The sequence below is a fragment of the Bombina bombina genome, chromosome 1 (assembly GCF_027579735.1).
Source record: "Bombina bombina isolate aBomBom1 chromosome 1, aBomBom1.pri, whole genome shotgun sequence".
NCBI classification, from domain to species: domain Eukaryota; kingdom Metazoa; phylum Chordata; class Amphibia; order Anura; family Bombinatoridae; genus Bombina; species Bombina bombina.
In genome coordinates this window covers 428,811,838-428,835,474 of record NC_069499.1, presented here as the reverse complement: position 1 = coordinate 428,835,474, position 23,637 = coordinate 428,811,838, and the positions used below count along the sequence as shown (strand labels likewise).

Genomic DNA, 23,637 nt, shown 5'->3' with positions numbered 1-23,637 from the left:
TCCCCTATAGAATTGCTGAAATCAAAAGATAAGAATATTTTTTCATTACTTATATAGACAGTCTAGTAAAAATTAAACTGTCATGATTCAGATAGAGCGTGCAATTTTAAACAACTTTCCAATTCACTTTTATCATCACATTTGCTTTGTTCTGTTGGTATTCTTAATCAAAAGCTAAACCTAGGAAGGCTCATATGCAAATTGCTAAGCCCTTGAAGGACGCCTCTTATCTCAATGCAGTTGACAGTTTTTCACAGCTAGAGGGTGTTAGTTCGTGTGTGCCATATAGATAACATTTTGCTAAATCCTGTGGAGTTACTTATGAGAGGGCACTGATTGGCTAAAATGCAAGTCTGTCGAAAGTACTGAAATAAGGGGGAAGTTTGCAGAGACTTAGATACAATGTAATCAAAGAGGTAAAAAGTATAGTAATATAACCATATTGGTTATGCAAAACTGGGGAATGGGTAATAAAGGGATTATCTATCTTTGTAAACTATAAATATACTGAAGTAGACTGTCCCTTTTTAAACTCTGGCTTACTAAGCAGTTTTCTAAGATTTTAAAACATTTTCGGCCAGATTACGTGTGGAGCGCAAACATTTGTGTGTGAGGGATAAGGGGTTTATGGTGGATGTTTGCTCGTATCAAGCTTACCCCTGGTATTATGAGTTGAAAGTAAATGCGATCGCTTGAGCACAATTGTGATTTACAATAGAATGATCACCGCTTTCTCAATGGCCTGGTTAACTGTTTTGCAAAAGGAAAAAGTGCCATAAAACACAGCTAATAAAAATTATTTTTAAAAAATAGTGCACACAAAAGTTTAGGGCTCAAAGATATAAGATCTCGGGTGTTAGGGAAAAAAAAGGCAGGCAAAGGGCTTTAACATTAAGATACATACATATACATCTCCGAAGATGTATATGTATGTTTTTGTGTGTGTAGTTAAGTAGATGAAAACATGAAAAGGCATATTAATGCAATATTCATATTTAATAAAGAATTTAACTATATATTTAGTGTAAATAGTTCACATTCCAATGTTCTGCACATAGCAGAATATGTTCTAACTGTTTATAAATAGATATTCCTATATATATATATATATATAAATATATATATATATATATATATATATATATATATATATATATATATATATATATATATATATATCTGTCTGTCTATACCTATATATAATTATATATGAAAGATGATATGGTGTCACTATATACCTAGTTAAAAATAGGGACGCTTACCTCATTCAGTGAAACCTAGAAAAAAACAATGATGTAATAATGATGTAATAAATCAAAGTCTGTGCATGTAAATATGGTATATACGGTATAAAAGATACATGACAAAATAGACTATAAATTAACTCCAAATGTGTGTAAACACAAAAAGGAGCATTAATGTCCAGGTCTAATATTTAGTCAGTCAGACAGCTCTCCTCGAGTGTAAGGCCATCCACTTCAAACAGAATCCTAGAAAGAAGTTAGAGAAGGCACCACATAGTGTGATATTGTAAGGATATACCAGAGTGTATATAAATAAGCTGTTCACACTCACATTTGATGAAAGCACTTAAGGTAGTGCAATTCAGACAAGCCAGATCTTTAGGAGCTGCCCGGCTAACTCGCCTCCCGTCTCAAAATTGAGACTATGAAACAGTTTTGTGACTGAAAAAGGCATTGCTGGATACTCTGTGTTTTAATTTTAAACAAATGTTATCAGTGTATACAATTTGCAGAACATCTTGACTTGTAGAAGAATCTTAGAAGTAAAGTATCTGTTTTCTTTTTGTAATTATACTTTTATTTAAAAAAAATATATATTCATTGTTTGCAGCATTAGCATGTGATAAATACTTCCAAACACAGTGCCACACAGTCACATCTATTTAACAGCAGCAATTAGGTATACCTAAGGATTTCTTTGAGTTTTATTTGGCATAAAGATCAAGTATAACATTTTTATTCTACTTATTGTATTTTAGTCACTATTCCAATCTCACCCAATTCCATTCTGACTTTGTGTGATGTTTTCTATTTATGAGAAACATAAAAGATAGGAATTGCAATGGCAAAAACATGGCAGTGAGTTGAATCCACAGTGAGTGTCTTTGAGGCTGCTAAAAAAATGTATATTCAGCATTACATGCTGAATGCAGTTGTGTACAAATAAGTATGCCTGTGCGTATGTGTGTATGCATGTTTGTGAGTGGGTACGTTTAAAATAAATGTAGAAACACCTGACTGAACTTCACATATCGCTCCATTATAATGATCAGGACACTAAAGAGGAGATATAGATAAAGATACATATATATAAAATCAGTTACATTGATATGACAGAGGATAGATCGATTTGCACTGCAGAATCTGTTGGTGATCTACAAATAAATTATACTACTACTACTAATAATGATAATAATAATTAATGGGCAGATAGATCAATGCACAAACAACTTTGCAACCGTTAGGTACCAAAAGTCTTAAAATCTTCTGTGCATCATGTAGATTGCATGCTCTAAGCAGCAGGACCCTCCTTCTTGTATTACTTGTTTTTGTTAAGTATGTTTTATGTATCTATTTATTTGATCATAAATCATTGTTGTTATGCACCCCTTCTCATTTACTCAGTGCTATAGAATTTGATAGCACTTTAAATATAAATGATGATAATGAAAACTTTGCATGGACCTCCACATGAGAGGCAAATGGGATAGAATCTTCCTACACAGCTTAGGCTGGTAGGATGATTTATTTTATTTTTTTAAGATTGATTTTTTTTTATATACCAGATGCCAAAAATATATTCAAACAGCAATGAAACAACTTATTTAAAATAGGAGAATTTCCTATTTCATGATTAAACATTTACATCCACGAGATTCCTATTGGAAAAGAGTAGGCATTCACCTTTAAAATGAGAAGTGACAAGACCTTCTAGATCATCTATAGCAGTGTTTTTCAACCAGTGTGCCATGGCACACTAGTGTGCCGTGAGAGATCCTCAGGTGTGCCGCTGCAGATTGACAACAGTGTGACATATTTTTAAAATTTTGTTTGTTTTTTATTCTGGGCCATTTTTTTTTTATTTTGAGTGAGATGATGACTGAGGGTAACAGCGCAGCGGCAGCTCGCTTCCCCGACTCGTGTTAACACTTGGAAGGAAACCCCACCCACCACAACACGTGTCTAGTGCCGGCTCTACACGCCGCAACACTTCAATTCCCCATGCATGCTGGCGCAGCTTTGCTCCTCCTCCAGAACAGTTCCAGCCAGCGGGGCTGTCCCTTCTTTAAAATATTGAAATATTGGGAGGTATGTGACAGGCTCATCAGGCATCATTTACAACCATGACATATTGACATTCATTCACAGACAATCATTATAATTGTGAATGAATGTCAAAATGTCATGTATAGTTTGTAGGAGGCATGGGATGACAGCACAGTGTGTGTGTGTGTGTGTATATATATATATATATATATATATATATATATATATATATATATATATATATATACACTGTATTAGGCTACGTGTGATTTTGGGATGGTGGTGTGCCGCAGGATTTTTTTAATGTAAAAAAGTGTGCCACGGCAAAAAAAAGGTTGAAAATCACTGATCTATAGTTAAAGGGACAGTCAACTCTAAAATTGTTATTGTTTAAAAAAGATATATAACGCCTTTACTACCCATCCCACCAACATTGTTATATTAATATACTTTATAACATTTAATCCTCTCAATTTCTGCCTGTTGCTAAGCCATTAAAGACAGCCTCTTATCACATGTTTTTGTATTAGTGCTAGTTCATGTGAGCCATATAGATAACATTGTGTATCTTTTAAAACAATAACACCTCTGGTGTAGACTGTCCCTTTAAAAGAAAAGGGCAAATATCTACTTGCTTATCGACACTTAATTCACATAAATAAAATAAGTCATATGACTCATTAATGGGCCACATAGCCCTTTGGTTATCATTTAGTTAATGTAAAAATATCAATAATTTATTTTGCTATATACTTAAAGGGACATTAAACTCAAAAATGAATTCATCATTAAAATTATGCATAACTGAAAATAAATTAGTAATGTATCATCATCTATTTAAATTTTAAACTTGGAGTTTTTCTACTCCAGATAGGCTGGGGTACATTACTTGGAATGTAGAACCCTGGAACTCCTACATACCACATGGTGATCGGCTAATACATGCTGGAACTTGTTTAGATCTGTCCCCAATTGACTATAGTAATGGATGTAAAATAAACAAGATTAACTCTTTGAGTGCTAACAAAGGCTCTAAGCCATCGCAAATTGTCCCAGTCGCAAATTCCCATCAGTCCCAGTGAGGTGCTGGCTCAGAGCCGTCGCTAGCACTCAACCACCTTGAGGGCAATCTGGGGGCTCCCACTGACTCCCACTAACTCCAACCCCCGGTGGTCTGTCCTTTATAGTGACAGGCATTGCCGGGGCTTTACATTTTGTGCGGTGACGGCACGTGCAATGACGTGATGACGTCACCGTGCAACTTTATTTAAAAATTACAATGTCCAATATAGGGAAATGTGGGCATGCTGCTTAGAAGCCTGTATCTCAGGCACCTAAGCAGCTATAGACCCCCAAGACCCACCGTTGGAAAGGTAATCCAGTTTGAAAAACAAATGTAAAAAACATAAATAAAATATATATATTTAAAAAAAAAAAGCTCAAATCCAGCTTAGCACCCAGGTGGGAAAAGGCTTAGCACTCAAAGGGTTAAGGATGCTTTTTCAGGGGTGTGTTCCAGTACTGCAAAACAATGCAACATTTTTTTAACAAAATTACAGCATTTATTTTGTATGAACATCTTTTGAAATGCAGTGAATAATGTCTAAAGCATAGCTAAATAATTGACTTTAATGTGCATTAATTTAGAATTAAAATTGACATTGGTGTAAAGGCAATAAACATATTGTATAATTTTGTCTACAATAACATGTTATGCAGAACATTTTATTAATTTACCCCTTACCGTGACTGAAACCCTGCAGCTGCCTATGTATGTATATGTTTATGTATTCTTGGTGATATGTGTATGTGTGTTTTTGTACCTGTCTGTATGTGTAGATATAGTTATTCCTAAATATAGCATTGCTTATAAGTTCTTTTTTTAATGTAAAAAAAAAGCGATGAGAATGTTGGTGATCTGCCATGAACACTTACGTCTGCAACAATAAGGAGCCTGTAATCAGATTGGAAAATGGAGCATGCAGTTTTCTACAGCTAGAGCTGCTATCAGTGGACATACTGACCGAGAGGTAATGTGTCTGAGCTCACCACTTTCTTAGCAATTCAGCTTGTTTGCAGTGACAGTGAGGTAGAAAATAGCAATCTCACTTATAGTATGCAATGGCAAATATAGGCTCACGTTTTTAATTTGTAAAGAATTTCTAATTAGCTCAGGAGGTACTGTATATCTGTAAATGTTCATGCTCGTTGTTCAGTCTGTATATTTTTTAATAACACTCTCTATAGAGTAGAACCCTTCAAGCAAAACAAAGCAATCTTTTTATTTTATCACCTTAGTGAAAAGTATCAGGTGGTCATCTGGTCTTCATAAATGAATTGGAATTATGCACTATGAAACTCAAAATGCCCATTCACTATCATTCTTTTTTTCAGTCAGATTTTCATTAAATTTATTTTATGTTAAGCTTTTTCTGTTAGGGTGTTTTAGTAAACCCAGATGGGGTAAGGGGAATATAATTTATATGTACATGTATATTTATAGAAAGAGAATGATAATAAAGACAACATTTCTTAGGTTCATATGTATTTAGCAGAAGTATTAGACAGTACGACGCTGCAAGAAATAAAAGGAGTGTCACACAGAAAAATCATTAACAAATTCACTGTAATACTAACACACAAATTGTTTCCTTATTTATCTTCTTCATCTATTTATCTTAGCTATATCTATTTATCTATCTATATAATCTCATATTTTTCAAATACACTTAATCATGGTTTATTTGAAAATTGTTTCAAATTGTACTTTTTTTTTCTATTAACCCAATATATACATAAATACAGTGAAATCCATTTTTTTGCTAAAGAGGATTGAGTATTTTTGCTTTATAAAAAAAAATAATATATATTGTTCATATTAATTTATTATGTTTTATAAAATAAAAAACAAAAAAATATTTTTGGGAAAAATGTGTGTCTATGAAATGTTGTTTAATTCAAATTAAAAATATTTATAACATAGTATCTGAGTTCTTCTTTTAGAAGAACTTATTTTATATTCTTAGAATCTATTTTATATTATTTATATTCTTTTAGAGGGCAAATTCCATTACATATGCATTACTGTACACTGGATTATAAATCTAATACTTTTCTAGTAATTCATTGTGCATTTATTGCTTTAGTGGCCTTTTTTCGCTTGTCCTATCTTACTAGTAAAATAAAGTTATAGTTTCTGGAGTCACATTCATATATTTTTTATTTATTGATTGTTTGTAATTATCTGTAAAAAAAAAAAAGTCTTTAACAGGAAAATGCCCTATACAAACATTTAATTAAAAATATAATATAAAAAATATTATTTCTAAGCAAACAATAAATATATAAATAATCCAGAAAAAAACATAATGATACATTTCCTGTATTTTTGTTCTAGTTCTTATTCATTTTCTCTTTCATAACAGATTTTTTATTCTTTGTTCATATTCCCTTGGAAATGAGGAGCGTGAATTAATAGTTGAAGTCTTTCCCTTGCTTGGAGTGTTATTACTGTGATCCTTTTAAGACAAACACTTTTTTTTGTTGAGACAAATTTCACATTTATAAAGGAAATTATAAAAGGATTGTCTTTATTTTTTTAAGATAATGAGTTCTCTTCAGGAACTGCAGGTGACATAAAGCACAAATGAGCTCTAAGTGGAAGGATTTAAAGTCCTGCTAAAGCATTTAATTTCTTGAGGAAAAGAGTTGAGTTCAAGGTTACTTTGTTATTGTGGTACTGGAAGCTACTTCTCTTATTCCTGCGTGGCTGCCAGCTATACAGTACAAAAGACAGTCATTTTTATCTAATATGTAGGGAGGTATTAATCACAGCAGTATTTTCCTGAATATAATATTGTGTCACATTTACAGTTGCATTACTCTTGACAATGATAGGGTATTTAATTACCAAATAAGAATTCTTTATAGACTGCATTTTTCTTTGTTGTTTTACAAATGGTATTGATTTTACACTTCGGTATAACATACAGCTAAATAAAACATAGGATTCCGCGGCATCTGTTATGGGTTTTTTGCACATGTTAAAGAAACTAGGACCTTGAATGACTGATTCCCGATTTTAAGAAGAAGACTGCTTTTAGATTGTTAACAAATAGCTTTCAAGGCAACCACAGTGTTGCTGGTAATTGATGTGTACTCTAGTTGCATTTATGTTTTTCAAAGGTTCTCAGTGCTGTAAGAATTGAACAATTGAAAGAATGTATCATGCAAACAGTAACAATACATTTGCTTTTTTATTTAGATTGGATGGTGCTTGAAAAGCTTTGCATTAAGTGCTGAGTCGTATTGCAAACAATCATTTTTGTTCCCACTTGTCTAAATATTCTGTATCACAGTTCTAAAGCACATTGAAGCAATTTTTTTTAGCTAATTCACTTTCAAAACATGCAAGGGCATGCTCTAAACTTTGATATAGTTGTTTTAGAGACAGAGGCACATTTCCATCTTACGTATCCCTAAGAACAGATTTCTTAGGTTTTTGTCACCTTTTCTGTCTACTTGGCTCTAGTGATGTAACCACTAACAGATACATACCCTAAGGATAGCCTTTAAATTCCTTGAATGGCCCCTATAATAATTTATTAAGAATTCCCCTCCCCAACGTATTACTAATAACAAGTATTATGGTCAGCGTAAGGTCTCCACATTAATAACATATTCTTCACAAGAATTAACTACTATATTCTCTATTTATGCAAACACCTTTTTTAAATGTTTCCATCCACTCCTCACTACATGGCCATCATTTGTCACTCAGGGGCTGGTGCCCACAATTCTACCAATCATTGTCCTCCAGTCCACATGGAGGTAAAAGTCCACCTTTAGGATTTTCACAGATGATCTTGAATTTCTATTTTATCTTGATGACTACTAAATAACACATAATTCTTGTTAACATTCAATGTTTCTGCATGAAGAATGTCAATCTTGTCTGACAGTTTCTAAAAAACAAACTTGATAAGATGGTATCATGTTTATTTTTCTTTCATGGTTTTACAATGTTTTTTGAGACTTGTCATATCTTTAGTAAGACTGTGGTGTCCAGAATGGAGGACTTCACAAACCATAATTTTGCTGTCTAATGATGTTGTAAGGCTATGAGGACATTGTGTAAGTGTAGAGCACTTTATGGTCTTTTGAGCTAGCTGTCTAATGAGGCTATGCGGATATTGTGTTCGAAGACTTAGGTGTAGATGCCTACTTTCTCATGAGAATGTAACTGTGATATACATAAGGTTCCAATATGCTGTAATAAAATAATCTTACTTACTAGTAATAGTCATAATATCACCTTAATGTAAAAGCCACTTTGTGATTGTTAGTGTTCTGTACATTTTGTAGACTACCTCTGCTCAATACAATTGTAGACATTTGCAGAACTATCCAAAGAAAACTGATATATTTAAAGTTGCTACTAAATACACTGCTTCAGAACCTACTGATGACCATCATCAAGGGCCATATTGTCAAAAACAAAACTGTTCTATTAAAACTTTTTAGGGTCCTTGAAAGACCATACCCCAACAACGTTACAATCATTGCATTATATAAAACAATATAAAACACGTCTTACATTAAATAAATAATAACTTTAGAACATTTATTATTTTGTTTTGTGATTTTAACCTTAAAGTTGCATTTGTTCAAATGTGCATACAAATAATTTTTTGAGTTGTATGGATTTTCTTATAAATCGGCTAGTTGTTTTCATATTGGGGAATAGTTGTTTTAAAGAGGTTAATTTCTTTGTCAAAAAACAGTAATTATAGGCCATCAAAAGTCTCTAGTAATGTTTTCCAGATCTATTAGAATAGTGATTACAACCATGTGAAAACTTCTGAAAATGGTGCTTATGAATCTAATTGAAAGCCATAGTGATGACTAAAAAAAGACTTATTGGACCATAGAGACATGCACAAGAAGCTGATTGTTAGTTTAGAGTCCTATAAATGTTACTAGTTTTCTAGAATACAAAAACTACTTGTGGTATTCCAAGGCATGGAGATGAGGGGACAGAATAAAAAGTGAGCATAGCCGTGGAGTCACTGCTCCTAGCATTTTGAATGATTCTGTATAACTGTGTTTATCTTTTCCCTAAAGGAGTGTATTGTTGTTATAAATGTTTTTACTCCTGATGTAGGGTTATCATTTATTAAAATAAAAACTGCATATACAAATATTTTGTTAAGGTCTTATCCAAATTGCATTTTTGCTAGATACAAGGCTCTGTTAGTTTTATTTATTTTTTTTTTTGGATGTTTGATTTTTTATTGTTTATTTTGAAGCATTACTTGTATTCTTTGTGCTAGCAATGAAAAAGTCATCCAACAATAGTATTTTTAATTAAAGCAATCAAAGAGCTTGTATCCTGCGTCCAGTTATATAGATTTTTGCTAACTGTTGTCTATGATCTTGTAAGACATAAAAGCACTGTAGCAGGTCTTTTTTCTTTATGCTGTCTAGGAGTTAATGCTTTAATAGTAAATTTTGTTTACTGGTATTGCTGATCTTTTTTTTATATCCTATCATTATTTATCTTGTTCACTCCTTATTCCTTTCTACTTTACTGTACTACTGGGTAACATATTTCAAATTGTGTACTAACTGTGTTCAGAAGCTCAGGAAATTGTGTTTCCATTCTGTTGGTAAATTATCAGAGCATTTGGAAGTGAGTCAGCCTTCCAATAAATGATGTACTGTAACTAAACTCTATTTATATTAATAAGTGGATTTATATATTTGTATTTTGTGTTTAGATTCAGTATGGAAACAATGGAAAGGCTAAATGGGAGAAACAAGACATTGCTAGGTAAGAGAAAGACATCACAAGCACAGGGTTACAAATGAAGAGCTGCTGTGGATTATCTGATTAACACTGAGCCTGACTGCTGCCCTTAACAATATCTGGTCATACTACCTATGGTGCTATAAGTCAGTAGCCACCATAACATCATGGATGCCTTGAGGTCTCCCTGGGATGATCCAAGTCAGATTCACTCCTTCAGCAACATTATTTGGATGTACCCCACTCAAGGTATAACTGTACTGTCCCGATGATGTAAAGACATAGGTTACAATGACTACAGCATGTTAGGTATGAATTGCAATTAACACTGTAAGCTGCACTGTAAGCAGGCTTATACATCAAACCTATCAAACCTATTTGCTATGAAATAAAAAAAAAGTTTAGCAAGATTTGTCTTTTGTAAATTAAAGGGACATGTAAAATTAAACTTCACTGATTTAGAAAGAGGTACAGTTTAAATAACTTTCCAATTAACATTTTTAAAGGGACTATTTACTCAAACAATGGCCTCTAGTTATCAAGCTCCGGATGGAGCTTGACGGCCCCTGTTTCTGGCGAGTCTTCAGACTCGCCAGAAACAGCAGTTATGAAGCAGCGGTCACAAAGACCGCTGCTCCATAACCTGTCCGCCTGATCTGAGCAGGCGGACAGACATCGCCGGAAATCAACCCGATCGAGTACGATCGGGTTGATTGACACCCCCCTGCTGGCGGCCTATTGGCCGCGAGTCTGCAGGGGGCAGCGTTGCACCAGCAGCTCTTGTGAGCTGCTGGTGCAGTGCTGAATACGGCCAGAGTATTGCTCGCTGTATTCAGCGAGGTCTGTCGGACCTGATCCGCACTGTCGGATCAGGTCCGACAGACCTTAATAACTAGATGCCAAAGTCTCCTCTTTAATTTGTTCCCAATAATCCACTTTACCTGCTGGAGTGTATTCAATTGTTTAAGTATTTCCATTACCCTTATATTGGCATTTGAAATAGTTGATTTAGCCTGTGGTAACCCCACCTATCCTGAATGTTTTTGGCCTTAAAGGGATACTAAACCCATTATTTAATGATTTAAACAGAGCATGCGATTTTAAGCAACTTTCTAATTTGCTCCTACTGTCAATTTTTCTTTGTTCTCTTGCTATCTTTATTTAAAAAGCAGGAATTTAAAGCTAAGGAGCCCGCCCATTTTAGGTTCAGAACCCTGGATAGCACTTGCTTATTGGTGGCTACATTTAGCAAACCAATAAGCAAGCATAACCTTGGTTCTCAATCAAAAATGGGCCGGCTCTTAAAGGGACACTGAACACAATTTTTTTTCTTTCGTGTTCAGATAGAGCATGCAATTTTAAGCAACTTTCTAATTTACTCCTATTATTAATTTTTTTTTTCATTCTCTTGCTATCTTTATGTGAAAACGAAGGCATCTAAGCATTTTTATTAGTTTAGGACTCTGGACAGCACTTTTTTATTGGTGGATGAATTTTTTCCACCAATCAGCAAGAACAACTCAGGTTGTTCACCAAAAATGGGCCGGCATCTAAACTTACATTCTTGCATTTCAAATAAAGATACCAAGAGAATGAAGAAAATTTGATAATAGGAGTAAATTAGAAAGTTGCTTAACATTTCATGCTCTATCTGAATCACGAAATAAAAAATTTGGGTTCAGTGTCCCTTTAAGCTTTACATTCCTGCTTTTTAAATACAGATAGCAAGATAACAAATAACAATTGATAATAGGAGTAAATTAGAAAGTTGCTTAAAATTGCATGCTCTATCTTAATTATTAAAGAAAAAAACTGTGTTTAGAGTCCCTTTAAGGCCAAGCTGTGTAAGCCAGTAGAAGAAATTACACTCTCAGTGGAGTATAGAAGAGATAAGGTAATAAAATGTTAATGTTCCTTTTTTCTCTCCAAGTATTGGTGATTGGTTTACAGACCTATAAGATAAAGAAGCATGTATATGTACACAATGTGATAAAGTAATGAGATCTGATTAGTTTAACCCATTTTATTAGGTTGTGGCTTCAAAACACAAAATCAGCTAATTCATATACACAAATAAACCTTAAAAAAGCTAATCTCATACATTTTATACTCTGCAGCTGGTAAAAAAAAAGTAATTGGAAACATATTAAGGGAAAAACAATTGTATAGTATACTGTCCCTTTAATCTTCTTTACTTCTTATTATCATCTGTTGAAACTTTAGGTTCTTTTCTTGAGTGCATAATGAGGTAGGCTTAGGGCATGTCTTGTGCACTATATGTATAACATTGTTACAGACATTGTTGCAAATATTGCAGCTATGTAGTGCTCATGACAAAATAACACTGACACTCCTAAATATGCTGGGGGAAAGTTTCAACACGATACCAAGAAAAAAAGGTACATTTGATATCAGAAATACATTGTTATTTTATATATATATATATATATACTTTAAAGTGTTCTATCTATCTCAATCGTGGAAGTTTAACTTTGACTTCAATTTCTTTTTTTAACTTGAGGCTATGGGGTCGTTTTATAAAGCAGCGGATGCTGCTTCCGACCCACTCTGATTCAAGTCTGACTGAAGCGGAAATTAAGCAGCGGTCGTAAGACCGCTGCTCCTTAACTCGTCCGCCACCTCTGAGGCAGTGGACAGCAATCAGCCCAATCGGATACAATACGATTGGCTGCAAATGTGCAGAGGGCGGCATTGCACAAGCATTTAACTAGAAATGCATGTGCAATGGTAAATGCCGACAGCATATGCATTTTCCGCCCGCACATTAGTAAATCGGCCCCCAAGTATATACGAGACAATGGGATATATCTGTTAAAGAAAATAATTTACATTTAAAGGACCAGCAAATACAGTAGACTGCATAGTCAACAAATACATAATAAAAACACAATGCAATAGCACTAAATCTGATATTCAAAAGAGTAGTAGATATTTTTTTATGACAAATTTTAAAGTTAGATCTATTTCCACTCCTCCTGTAACATGTGACAGCCATCAGCAAATCACAAATGCATATACACATATTTTGTGAATTCGTGCACATGCTCAGTAAGAGTTGGTGGCATAAAAAGTGTAAATATAAAAAGACTACACATTTTGTTAATGGAAGTAAATTGGAAAGTTGTTTAAAATTCTATGTTCTATCTGAATCATTAAAGTTTCCTTTTGATTTTAGTGTCCCTTTAAATTACAAGAAATAGAATGTGTCTATACAGAAGCACACACATCTATCTAGCAGTATGTAAATAGCACAAAACACAAATCTCGTTTAGTGCAACACTGTATGCATATTAAAATCTAAAAATAATTGTTTTTGTTCCAAGTTTGCAGGATGTACAAAACTGAACTGAATTCACAATTTGTTTTTTTTTAAACTCCCACTTAAATGGACAGTAAAGTCAAAATTACACTTTCAGGATTCAGGTAAAGCATGCAACAGTAAACAATTTTCAGTGCACTTTATTATTTAATTTTCTTTTTCCTCTTGGTATCCTTTGTTGAAAAGCATACACATGTAGGTTCAAGAGCAGCAATGCATTACTGGGAGTTAACTGCTGTTTGTTGGCTGCACACATGAGCCTCTTTGTTATTTGATAACCTGGTATGTTCAGCTAGCTCTCAGTAGTGTATATCTGCTCCTTCAATAATGGATACCAAGAGAATGAAGCTAATTTGACAGAAAAAAAGTAAGTTTTTTTTAATTATATGCTAAATCTGAATCATGGAAACAAATTGGGGTTCATGTCCCTTTAAGACAAATCTCTCCAGCTCCAATATAATTCCTTTAATAAATGTAATATTTAGAATAGTTAGTACATTAAATAGATTGATATCCCTGGAGACATTTCTCTATTTTTTGAATTAAGGCCTCTGTCATCATTACACATATTTTTGGCCAACATATTTAAAATCATTTTAATTAATGAATGCTGTGTTTCAATATAAGATCATAATAAATAAGAAATGAATTGGGTCATGAAAATTTTAATTATTTTAAATTATTTCTTCTAATTGCCCAGTGCATTTGGAGTGCCATACTTGACTTTATTAAGATCTCATTTAATGGTTTTGCTAACCATATTGGAATCCTCATTATCCTTTGACTTAGATATTTCTACTAGTCATTTCACCTTGGTTGCAGCTTGTATCAGTTGTTAGGTGCACCCTGCTAACCTTACAATTGTGCAATGTCTTTTTGCTCTGGCCCTTGCCAATAGTAATTGATATACCTTACATTTTCATTCAATTAAGTTTCTAAACTTAATATGTCAAATCTAATTTTGAGGTGCACTTTAATATATTTTTTTTAATTATCATTTAATTCTTTCTGAATACAGATATTGAGAATAAACCATATAAAGCCCTTCAGACTGAACAGCTATCTGATTAATAGACTCAGTAATAAAGAAATCTCAGGACAAAAGAATGCTTAACCAGGGTCACTGCTTTAATAGCTTTGCAAAATGCATTTTTTCCTCTTTATAGCTCTTGCAACAATTGAAACAAAAAAAAATCCTGGCCTACTACTAGAAGAGGTGTTAATATTTTAAGAGTGAAAATGAGCGATAAAGCTTCAAATATTCTACTTGCTAATTGCATTTCATTGGTCCTTCTAATGGAGAATTTATAAGTTTTATAGATTATATGATTAGAGTATATTGGCATTAATATTGACAACCAGTATTGTAATTCCTCACATTCTTTACCACTTGAACCTCTGAGCAACAAAATGTCACCAGTGAAGCAATACTGAATTAATTAATTATACACCTGTACTAGATACATCTTTAGTATGTAAATGCAAAGCTATGATGGGTTTTTTACATAAATGTCCCTATATTTTTTAACATTAATGTTTTATGGCTGTAAAGCTTAGTTAACTCTGAAAATAAAGTCCATGGTTCTTTTTTAAAAGCATAGACAGCCTCCATTGCTTTTAAGTGCCATAAAATCCAATCTTATTTTAAAAGAAAAGATGTCATGGCGTGAAAGAGGTGAAATGATAGAAACTTCCAAGTTATTTAATAAAGCTGAGGATGATTCCCCCCCCCCCCCCCCCACACACACACACACACACACTCACAACAGGTTCATTATCATGTTTAAGAGAAGTAGGTTAATGATTTATTTTTTAAAAAACTTGAAAAGGCGGTTGGTTCATGGAATTAACTTCTAATAGGGGCAATGAGGACAATGACTGTAAAATAATTTAATATATATTGGATATGAATAAGGCTATCCTAGGAATTACACTTCAGAAAAAATACAGTCTCACTTGATGGCATACAGGTTCTTTGTCAGACATGTTCATTCGAATGTGGGCAAATGTAAATAACATTACTATTATTTGTCTCATTCATCTGAAAATAGTAAATGAGCTGTCCCTTTAAGGAACTGCTTGTTAGGAATGAATGTATGTGAACAAAAAAAGTTGTCTACTCTTCATGATGTTAAAACTTTTCTGCAGGTGGGAATGTCTTCAAAAAGTTTGTTCAAATTTACAGTATTTAATAATTATTTAGCAATATCCTTGCCAGTTAATTGGTTAGGGTTTCAGCCAAAAAGTATGTAAGCTTCACTGTGTGGCTGCATTTTTTATTTGTGTGATGAACAATTCCTCCAAAACATGTTTTTTTTTTGTCTGTGGACTTATCTAATCAATTGTGAGTGTGTTTAAAACATATTCAAAGCCGATATAAAGGTATTGCATGTTAGCACACTTAAAAAAGAGCAAATGTGGAATGTGGAGAAAGTACTTTTTTTTATTTTTTATTAAATTATTAAAAAAAAATTCTGTTCAGTCGTTCTTAAAATTAAGGAACATTTATGTCCCCTTAATAACTACTGATCTCTGCAGCTAGCACTTGTTTAATTGATTATCAGAATCGGATGATTATAATATAGCTTTGGGGAAATATTAAAGAGCACTTTTTTAAATCTGATTTCTTTGAATTTACCATTATTAAAACAGTGCTGTTATTAACCATCACAGTCTGAACAGACAGTATCACAATACATTATAAAAATGCATTGGTGTCTTTTTAGCCGTAAAAAAAAAAAAGTTAATATGAATGGAATGGTTGTGTAATAATACAGTCTTTGTGTTTCTCATGGGTTTAGCAAAACACTGTGTACACTGGGATCTGCTGTGTAGTGCTACAAAAAAGCAAATGAAAAAGCGAGAATTCTCAAACAGTGATTTTTAATACAATGTTACACTGTATTCTTGGGATCTGTTCCTTGATGAGAATTTTGGAACAAATGACCACAAAAGCCCAATTGTGCTGCACAGAAATGTGGCATAATTAGAAACCGGACATCTTTGTACTTTGTATTTTGGATGACTGTAGATGACTCTAGATTCCAAGCATAAATTGGTAGGCCAGATTACAACACTACTTTGTAATTCTTCTCTTGTCTCCCCTCTATATTCTGTGGATTTGCAAGATTTTAGCAGATAGTCTGTAGCACATCTTACATCTGTAAAAAAAAAATAAAAAAATAAAAAAAAATATATATATATATATATATATATATATATATTAAAGTGTATATTTCTCAAGAACTTTGAAAAAACTTTCATTATTTTGTCAAAATTATTATCCGTAAATTACAAAATCCCATTTATGGGCATTGCCCTAGAGAATATAGGTTCTTCAGAGCAGTGCCCCCCACCTACTATATTAATTTGTTTTGGTTAGCCTGCTGTATATCTGTATTTATTATGTCAATATGTTACCCCTTGACATGTACCAAACACTAAGAAATAATAATAATAAATATAATTACATTTTTCTTAAAAAAATGTTAGGTTCTATTTCCAAGTATATTTATTTACTTTTAGACTATATTTCACAGGGATGGAGTTTCCTGGCATTAGCAATAGCATGGTTTGATTATCCAATTACTATACCATATATCACCTATAAATCCATCTGCAATGCAATAGAACAAGTTCACCTATGGTGGGGGATGGGCAGCTGACATCTGTTGTTGACTCAGCCAGAAAGGTGACTTAGGTTAGATGATGGGTGAACCATTTTTAATGCTTTCCCCTCAAATGTGTCTCCATGGAAACAAGGAATGTAAAGGCAACTGTCTGGGCTACTATGTTTTCTCTGCTTTAGCACCATTCATTTTTTTTATATATATAATTAACTTTTTTTTTTTTTTGATCCATCACTTAAACACTACATAGCTTAATTTTTAATTTTAAGCTAAGTATACTGAGATGAAAGTGCTCCCCACCTTGTGGGAGATCTTTGGTTTCGTTAGTGCTTAACTTTAGTGATTTTATGCAGAAACAATGAAATGGTACACAACCTTACCAGCAATTCAATTCAAGGGGAATTTTTTGGATCTGTTTTGGAAGGGAGATATGACAGATTGACTCCCAAATTGTTTTTGGCTTCAAAATTAAATAATATAGAACTGCATTTTCAGTTGTTCTTTAAAAATAATATTTTACAGTCAAAGTAAAATATGGAATATTATTAGTTAGGTTTAATTATTAGCTGTTATAAAAGGCTTTATTTAAAAAGTTTCCTGCAAAGCATAACTGGATTTTCATTAACAGAGCTAGTGACATCATTGCTTTATAGTCACATCCTAGACTGCTAGTTATGTGCTATAATTAAATTAAAGTATAAAACAATCACATACATACACACAGATACATACATTCACACATATACACACACATACACCTTTGACCCCTTCCCAGTCCGGCCCCTTGTCATATACGTTTTTACTTTAATTCTGCAACACAACCTTTTATCTTTAATAAACCTTTGTTTCCTAATTATTAAGTCTAAATATAAATACAATTCTTTACTTCCATAGCTTGTTCAAGTGTTTTGATATTCAAACTATAATGATTTACTTTAGCTCCATAAAACAAACAAATGCCAAAACAAGTGGTCACAATCTAAAGTTAGAGAGTAGCAGATTCAGGAGAAATGTGAGAAAGCATTGTTTTTTACAGAAAGACTAAAAAAATTCAAAAATGTCTGGGACATGCATAAGGCTATCTTAAGAAAGAAAGTAACGTAATATTGGTAGACTTGATGGGCCTTTTTGGTTCTAATCTACTATCAAATTCTATGTTTCTGTGCTAGGTCTAATTAGGTCTAAATTTTACAACGCTATTTTGGATTTGTCTCAATCTTAAAGTGATAGTAAATCCTAGCGTTTGTTAAACACTAGGATTTACCAGTGGAACAGAGGCTAAGAGGTGGAAACATCACCTCACAGCAAAATAGCATTCTGCCGGGGGCTGTCTGAGCTTTATGACTAAAAGTCCCCTTTATTTGTTCCACTGGTAAATCCTAGCGTTTCAGAAACGCCAGGATTTACCATCACTTTAATATTTGACTAGCCACGGGTAATTTGAGTGTAATGAGGGCACTGAGATATCCATTAAAAGTATAGGGCTTGCTAAAAAAGTTTTGCTGCTTTGGTAAAATATTTAATTATGTGTTATATACTGGGTGCATAACTTGGATTACGTTTTTTTTTTTGCCCAAAGGATTAACTTTGGGTCAGCTGGATACCAACTTTTTTATAGTGGGGTGAAATAGCTGAGTAAAATCCCCAAGTCAGTTATTCACTAAAGGGAAGTTGGTGCAAAGTAGACAAAGTAGTACACAATGCACTGACTTGTTGACTTGTAAGGGACTTAGTTGTATTGATTTGCAACCTTAGGCATCTAGGGCTCGATCCGATAAAAATTGTCGCCCGCAAAAGCTGGTGACGCCAATATTTGCGCGGGTTTGGTATCCTATATACGGCGTAACCTAGAAGTTACGCGCGTATATTTCTGCCGTCGCCCGTAGTTTTTTTGGGCCATAGGCAGGTATACCAAACCAGCACAGTTTGGTATCCAATATTCAGAGTAAGGACTTACGTGGCGAAAATGGAGAAATCTTACTCCATTTTCACTTCGCCACAAAAAGCAGCCGGAAGAAGCCTTACGCTAACTATTGGAGCCCCGTAACTCCCTAAACTAGCTGCTAAATAAACCTAACACCTAACACATGCGCAATGTCTATCTAGCTGTCAACCGTGATCTGCTAAATAAAACCTAACACCTAACGCATGCGCAATGTCTATCTAACTGTCAACCGCGATCCCCCGACGCAATCCCTAATAAAGTATTTAACCCCTAAACTGCCGCCATCTACATAAACTAACCCCCTACTGTGAGCCCCTAAAACCGCCACCATCTAACTGATCTATCCCCTACTGTGAGCCCCTAAAACCGCCACCATCTAACTGATCTATCCCCTAATGTGAGCCCCTAAAACCGCCACCATCTACCTGATCTATCCCCTAATCTGACCCCTTACACCGCCGCCAGCTATATTAATATTATTAACCCCTAATCTAATATCCATAAAGTAATAAGCTCCCCAAAGTTAACAGCTCTTTTGCCCTATAACCTGCCCTCCCTACACCGCCGCCACCTATATTAATGGTATTAACCCCTAATGTAAGCCCCTTACACCGCCGCCATCTATATTAAAATTATTAACCCCTAATTTAATCTACCTACACCGCCGCCAGCTATATTATCTATATTAACCCTAAGTATATTATAGTTAATATAGTTATTACATTATATATATTAACTATATTAACCCTAATTATATTAGGGTTAATATAGTTAATATAGTTAATATAGTATTTATATTAACTATATTAACTCTATCTAACCCTAACAGCCCTAACTAAATTCTTATTAAATAAATCTAATTTATATTATAAACTAAAATATTCCTATTTAAATCTAAATACTTACCTATAAAATAAACCCTAAGATAGCTACAATATAATTAATAATTACATTGTAGCTATGTTAGGGTTTATATTTATTTTACAGGTAAATTGTTAATTATTTCAACTAGGTATAATAGCTATTAAATAGTTATTAACTATTTAATAGCTACCTAGTTAAAATAATTACCCAATTACCTGTAAAATAAATCCTAACCTAAATTACAAATACACCTACACTATCAATAAATTAAATAAACTACAAATATCTATCTAAAAATACAATTAAATAAACTAAACTAAATTACAAAAAACAAACACTAAATTACAAAAAATAAAAAAAAGATTACAAGATTTTTAAGCTAATTACACCTATTCTAAGCCCCCTAATAAAATAATAAAGCCCCCCAAAATAAAAAAAATTCCCTACCCTATTCTAAATTAAAAAAAGTTCAAAGCTCTTTTACCTTACCAGCCCTTAAAAGGGCCTTTTGTGGGGGCATGCCCCAAAGAAAACTGCTCTTTTGCCTGAAAAAAAAAAACACATTAAACTTGAATCTGATTGGCTGATTCAATCAGCCAATCAGATTTTTCTACCATAATTCCGATCGGCTGATAGAATCCTATCAGCCAATCGTAATTCAACTGACGCCATCTTGGATGACGTCATTTAAATGTATCTCATTCGTCGTTCAGTCGACCCCCAACATTACAACCCACCACCCACATACCCCTAATATAACCCAAACTCCCCTTTAATAAACCTAACACTACCCCCCTGAAGATCTCCCTACCTTGTCTTCACCACACCGGGCCGAACTCCTCATCCGATCCGGGCGATGTCTTTATCCAAGCGGCAGCAAAGTCTTCTTCCATCCGGCAGCATCTTCCATCAAGCGGCATCTTCAATCTTCATTTGTCGCTCCTCCGACACGGAGCATCCATCCCGGCCGACGACTGAACGACGAATGAGATACATTTAAATGACGTCATCCAAGATGGCGTCAGTTGAATTACGATTGGCTGATAGGATTCTATCAGCCGATCGGAATTATGGTAGAAAAATCTGATTGGCTGATTGAATCAGCCAATCAGATTCAAGTTTAATGTGTTTTTTTTTTTTTCAGGCAAAAGAGCAGTTTTCTTTGGGGCATGCCCCCACAAAAGGCCCTTTTAAGGGCTGGTAAGGTAAAAGAGCTTTGAACTTTTTTTAATTTAGAATAGGGTAGGGAATTTTTTTTATTTTGGGAGGCTTTATTATTTTATTAGGGGGCTTAGAATAGGTGTAATTAGCTTAAAAATCTTGTAATCTTTTTTTTTATTTTTTGTAATTTAGTGTTTTTTTTTTTTTTGTAATTTAGTTTAGTTTATTTAATTGTATTTTTAGATAGATATTTGTAGTTTATTTAATTTATTGATAGTGTAGGTGTATTTGTAACTTAGGTTAGGATTTATTTTACAGGTAATTGGGTAATTATTTTAACTAGGTAGCTATTAAATAGTTAATAACTATTTAATAGCTATTATACCTAGTTAAAATAATTAACAATTTACCTGTAAAATAAATATAAACCCTAACATAGCTACAATGTAATTATTAATTATATTGTAGCTATCTTAGGGTTTATTTTATAGGTAAGTATTTAGATTTAAATAGGAATATTTTAATTAATAATATTAATATTAGATTTATTTTAATAAGAGTTTAGTTAGGATGTTAGAATTAGATAGGGTTATTATACTTAATATATATATATAATATAATAACGATATTAACTATATTAACCCTAATATAATTAGGGTTAATATAGTTTATATAGCTGGCCGCGGTGTAGGGGGATTAGATTAGGGGTTAATACATTTATTATAGGTGGCCACGGTGTTGGGGGATGTAGATTGTAGGCAAAAGAGCAGTTTACTTTGTGACAAAGCCCCGCCAAAAGCCCTTTTAAGGGCTGGCAAAAGAGCTGAATTCTTTGGGGCATGCTCCGCAAAAAGCCCTTTTAAGGGTTGGCAAAAGAGCTGTTACTTTGGGGCAATGCCACGCAAAAAGCCCTTTTCAGGGCTATTTGTAGGGTTAGACTTAGGTTTAGTGGTAGGGATAGTTTAGTATTTTAGGGTTAAATAATTTAATATAGATGGCGGCGGGGTAGGGGGATTAGATTAGGGGTTAATAATTTTAAAATAGATAGCGGCGGGGTAGGGGCTCACTTTAGGGGGTAGGTAAGGTAGATGGCAGCGGTGTTAGGGGCTCACTTTAGGGGGTTATAGATTCAATATAGCTGGTGGCGGTTTAGGGGTTAATAACTTTATTATGTTGCGGCGGGGTTTGGGAGCGGCGGTTTAGGGGTTAATACATATTTTATTGTTAGGCTAGTGAGGGGGGATAGCGGATAGAGGGTTAGACAGGTCGGGCTATGTTAGGGAGGCGTGTTAGACAGTGCTGGTGATTTCATACTTTAGTCAGGTTTTGTAGGCGCCGGCAGTTTCTAACGTGGCGCAAGTCACTGGCGACGCCAGAAATTTGTACTTGCGCAGATTTCTGGACATCGCTGGTTTATCCGACTTATGGCACGTTAGCATCTGACGGCGCCGTATATTGGATAGCTCGAGATGCGAGCTGAAACTGCAGGGGACGCAGGTTCCCTCGCTTGCGCCGCAAACTACGCCTTATATCGGATCGCGCCCCTAGTCAATAATGTAAAAAAAGGCCTGTCAATAGCTATTTGAACAAGGAGAGACAATTAAAACAATTATTAAATTCAAGTAGCTCATAAATTATTATAATCGTTTATGTAAAACAACCCTAAATGCATTGAAACTGTTGAAACTGAGCATTACTTTACAGCCTAATGCAAAATGGCAGAAAGGTGCACAATTCATGAAATGGGAAACAATATATATAAAAATACATTAATATGTACTTTTTTTTATAAAACATTAAACTATGTACATGAATATATACGATGTGTTAGGGGCCTGATTGGCATGTTTCCCATGGGGCCTAGAGGTCTATATTAATGTAACTTAGTTTGCACTACATTTTATGAATACATGAAAATGTGTTTTTATGCATCAATGTTTTGTAACATTCTTTTGTTTTATATCATATTCTTATCCCTTAAATTAAAATGTATACTGGAGTGCTCATAGATCCAAACAATCGGGCTACCCTTGGGCGTTCTGGGGAAGTTCTTGTGATGTTCCAGCTACACTTATGCCAATTATACAGAATTCTCGTAATCACTGATGAAGTTGCCTCAATATTTTTTGTTTTTACTTTTTTCAAAATTTTATTTTTTCCTTATGTTGGTGTGAACTGTTTTATAGAGGGAGTTTTATTTACTTTAAATAATTTGTAATAATGCCATGCCGATATCCCTAACAGTGGAGCTCCCAATATGGACAGTGGGGAGATAGATGCTGCTTCAATAATTATAATCGTGAGTCGATCGCAATGTCCATGTGAGGCAGGTACAAAACTTTTTCAACTGCTGAATATTTGAGTTGCGATGTTGAGGTGAGATATTAGGTTAATAAATGAGGTTAATTAAATGTTGGCCAATGTCTTTTTAATTGGAATAATGGCATATGGCCCCTTTTATAGGCCACTAATTTTTATGATATTTTATAATATACATTTTAAACATTTACAGAGCCTATAGGCAAGCAGCAGGAACCTTATTTATTTATTTGTTTATTTATTTATTTTTGCTACTTTACTTTGCCGCTTTTGTATGAGCT

General features: G+C 33.7%; 1 protein-coding gene across 3 annotated transcripts in view; it reads left to right on the top strand.

Annotated features, from left to right (window-relative positions):
* Nucleotides 1–23,637, top strand: part of FIGN (fidgetin, microtubule severing factor) — a 221,014-nt gene that overhangs the window by 70,944 nt on the left and 126,433 nt on the right. Inside the window, exon 3 of one of the 3 annotated variants that reach the window (XM_053698383.1) lies at nt 10,070–10,122. The exons of 1 other annotated variant lie outside the window; for it this stretch is intronic. In XM_053698383.1, the coding sequence (XP_053554358.1) occupies nt 10,077–10,122 (46 nt within the window). In that variant the 5' untranslated portion in view covers nt 10,070–10,076. Of the gene's footprint in view, nt 1–10,069; nt 10,348–23,637 lie in introns of all 3 variants that reach the window. One more of the 3 variants, XM_053698382.1, reaches the window with a different exon arrangement.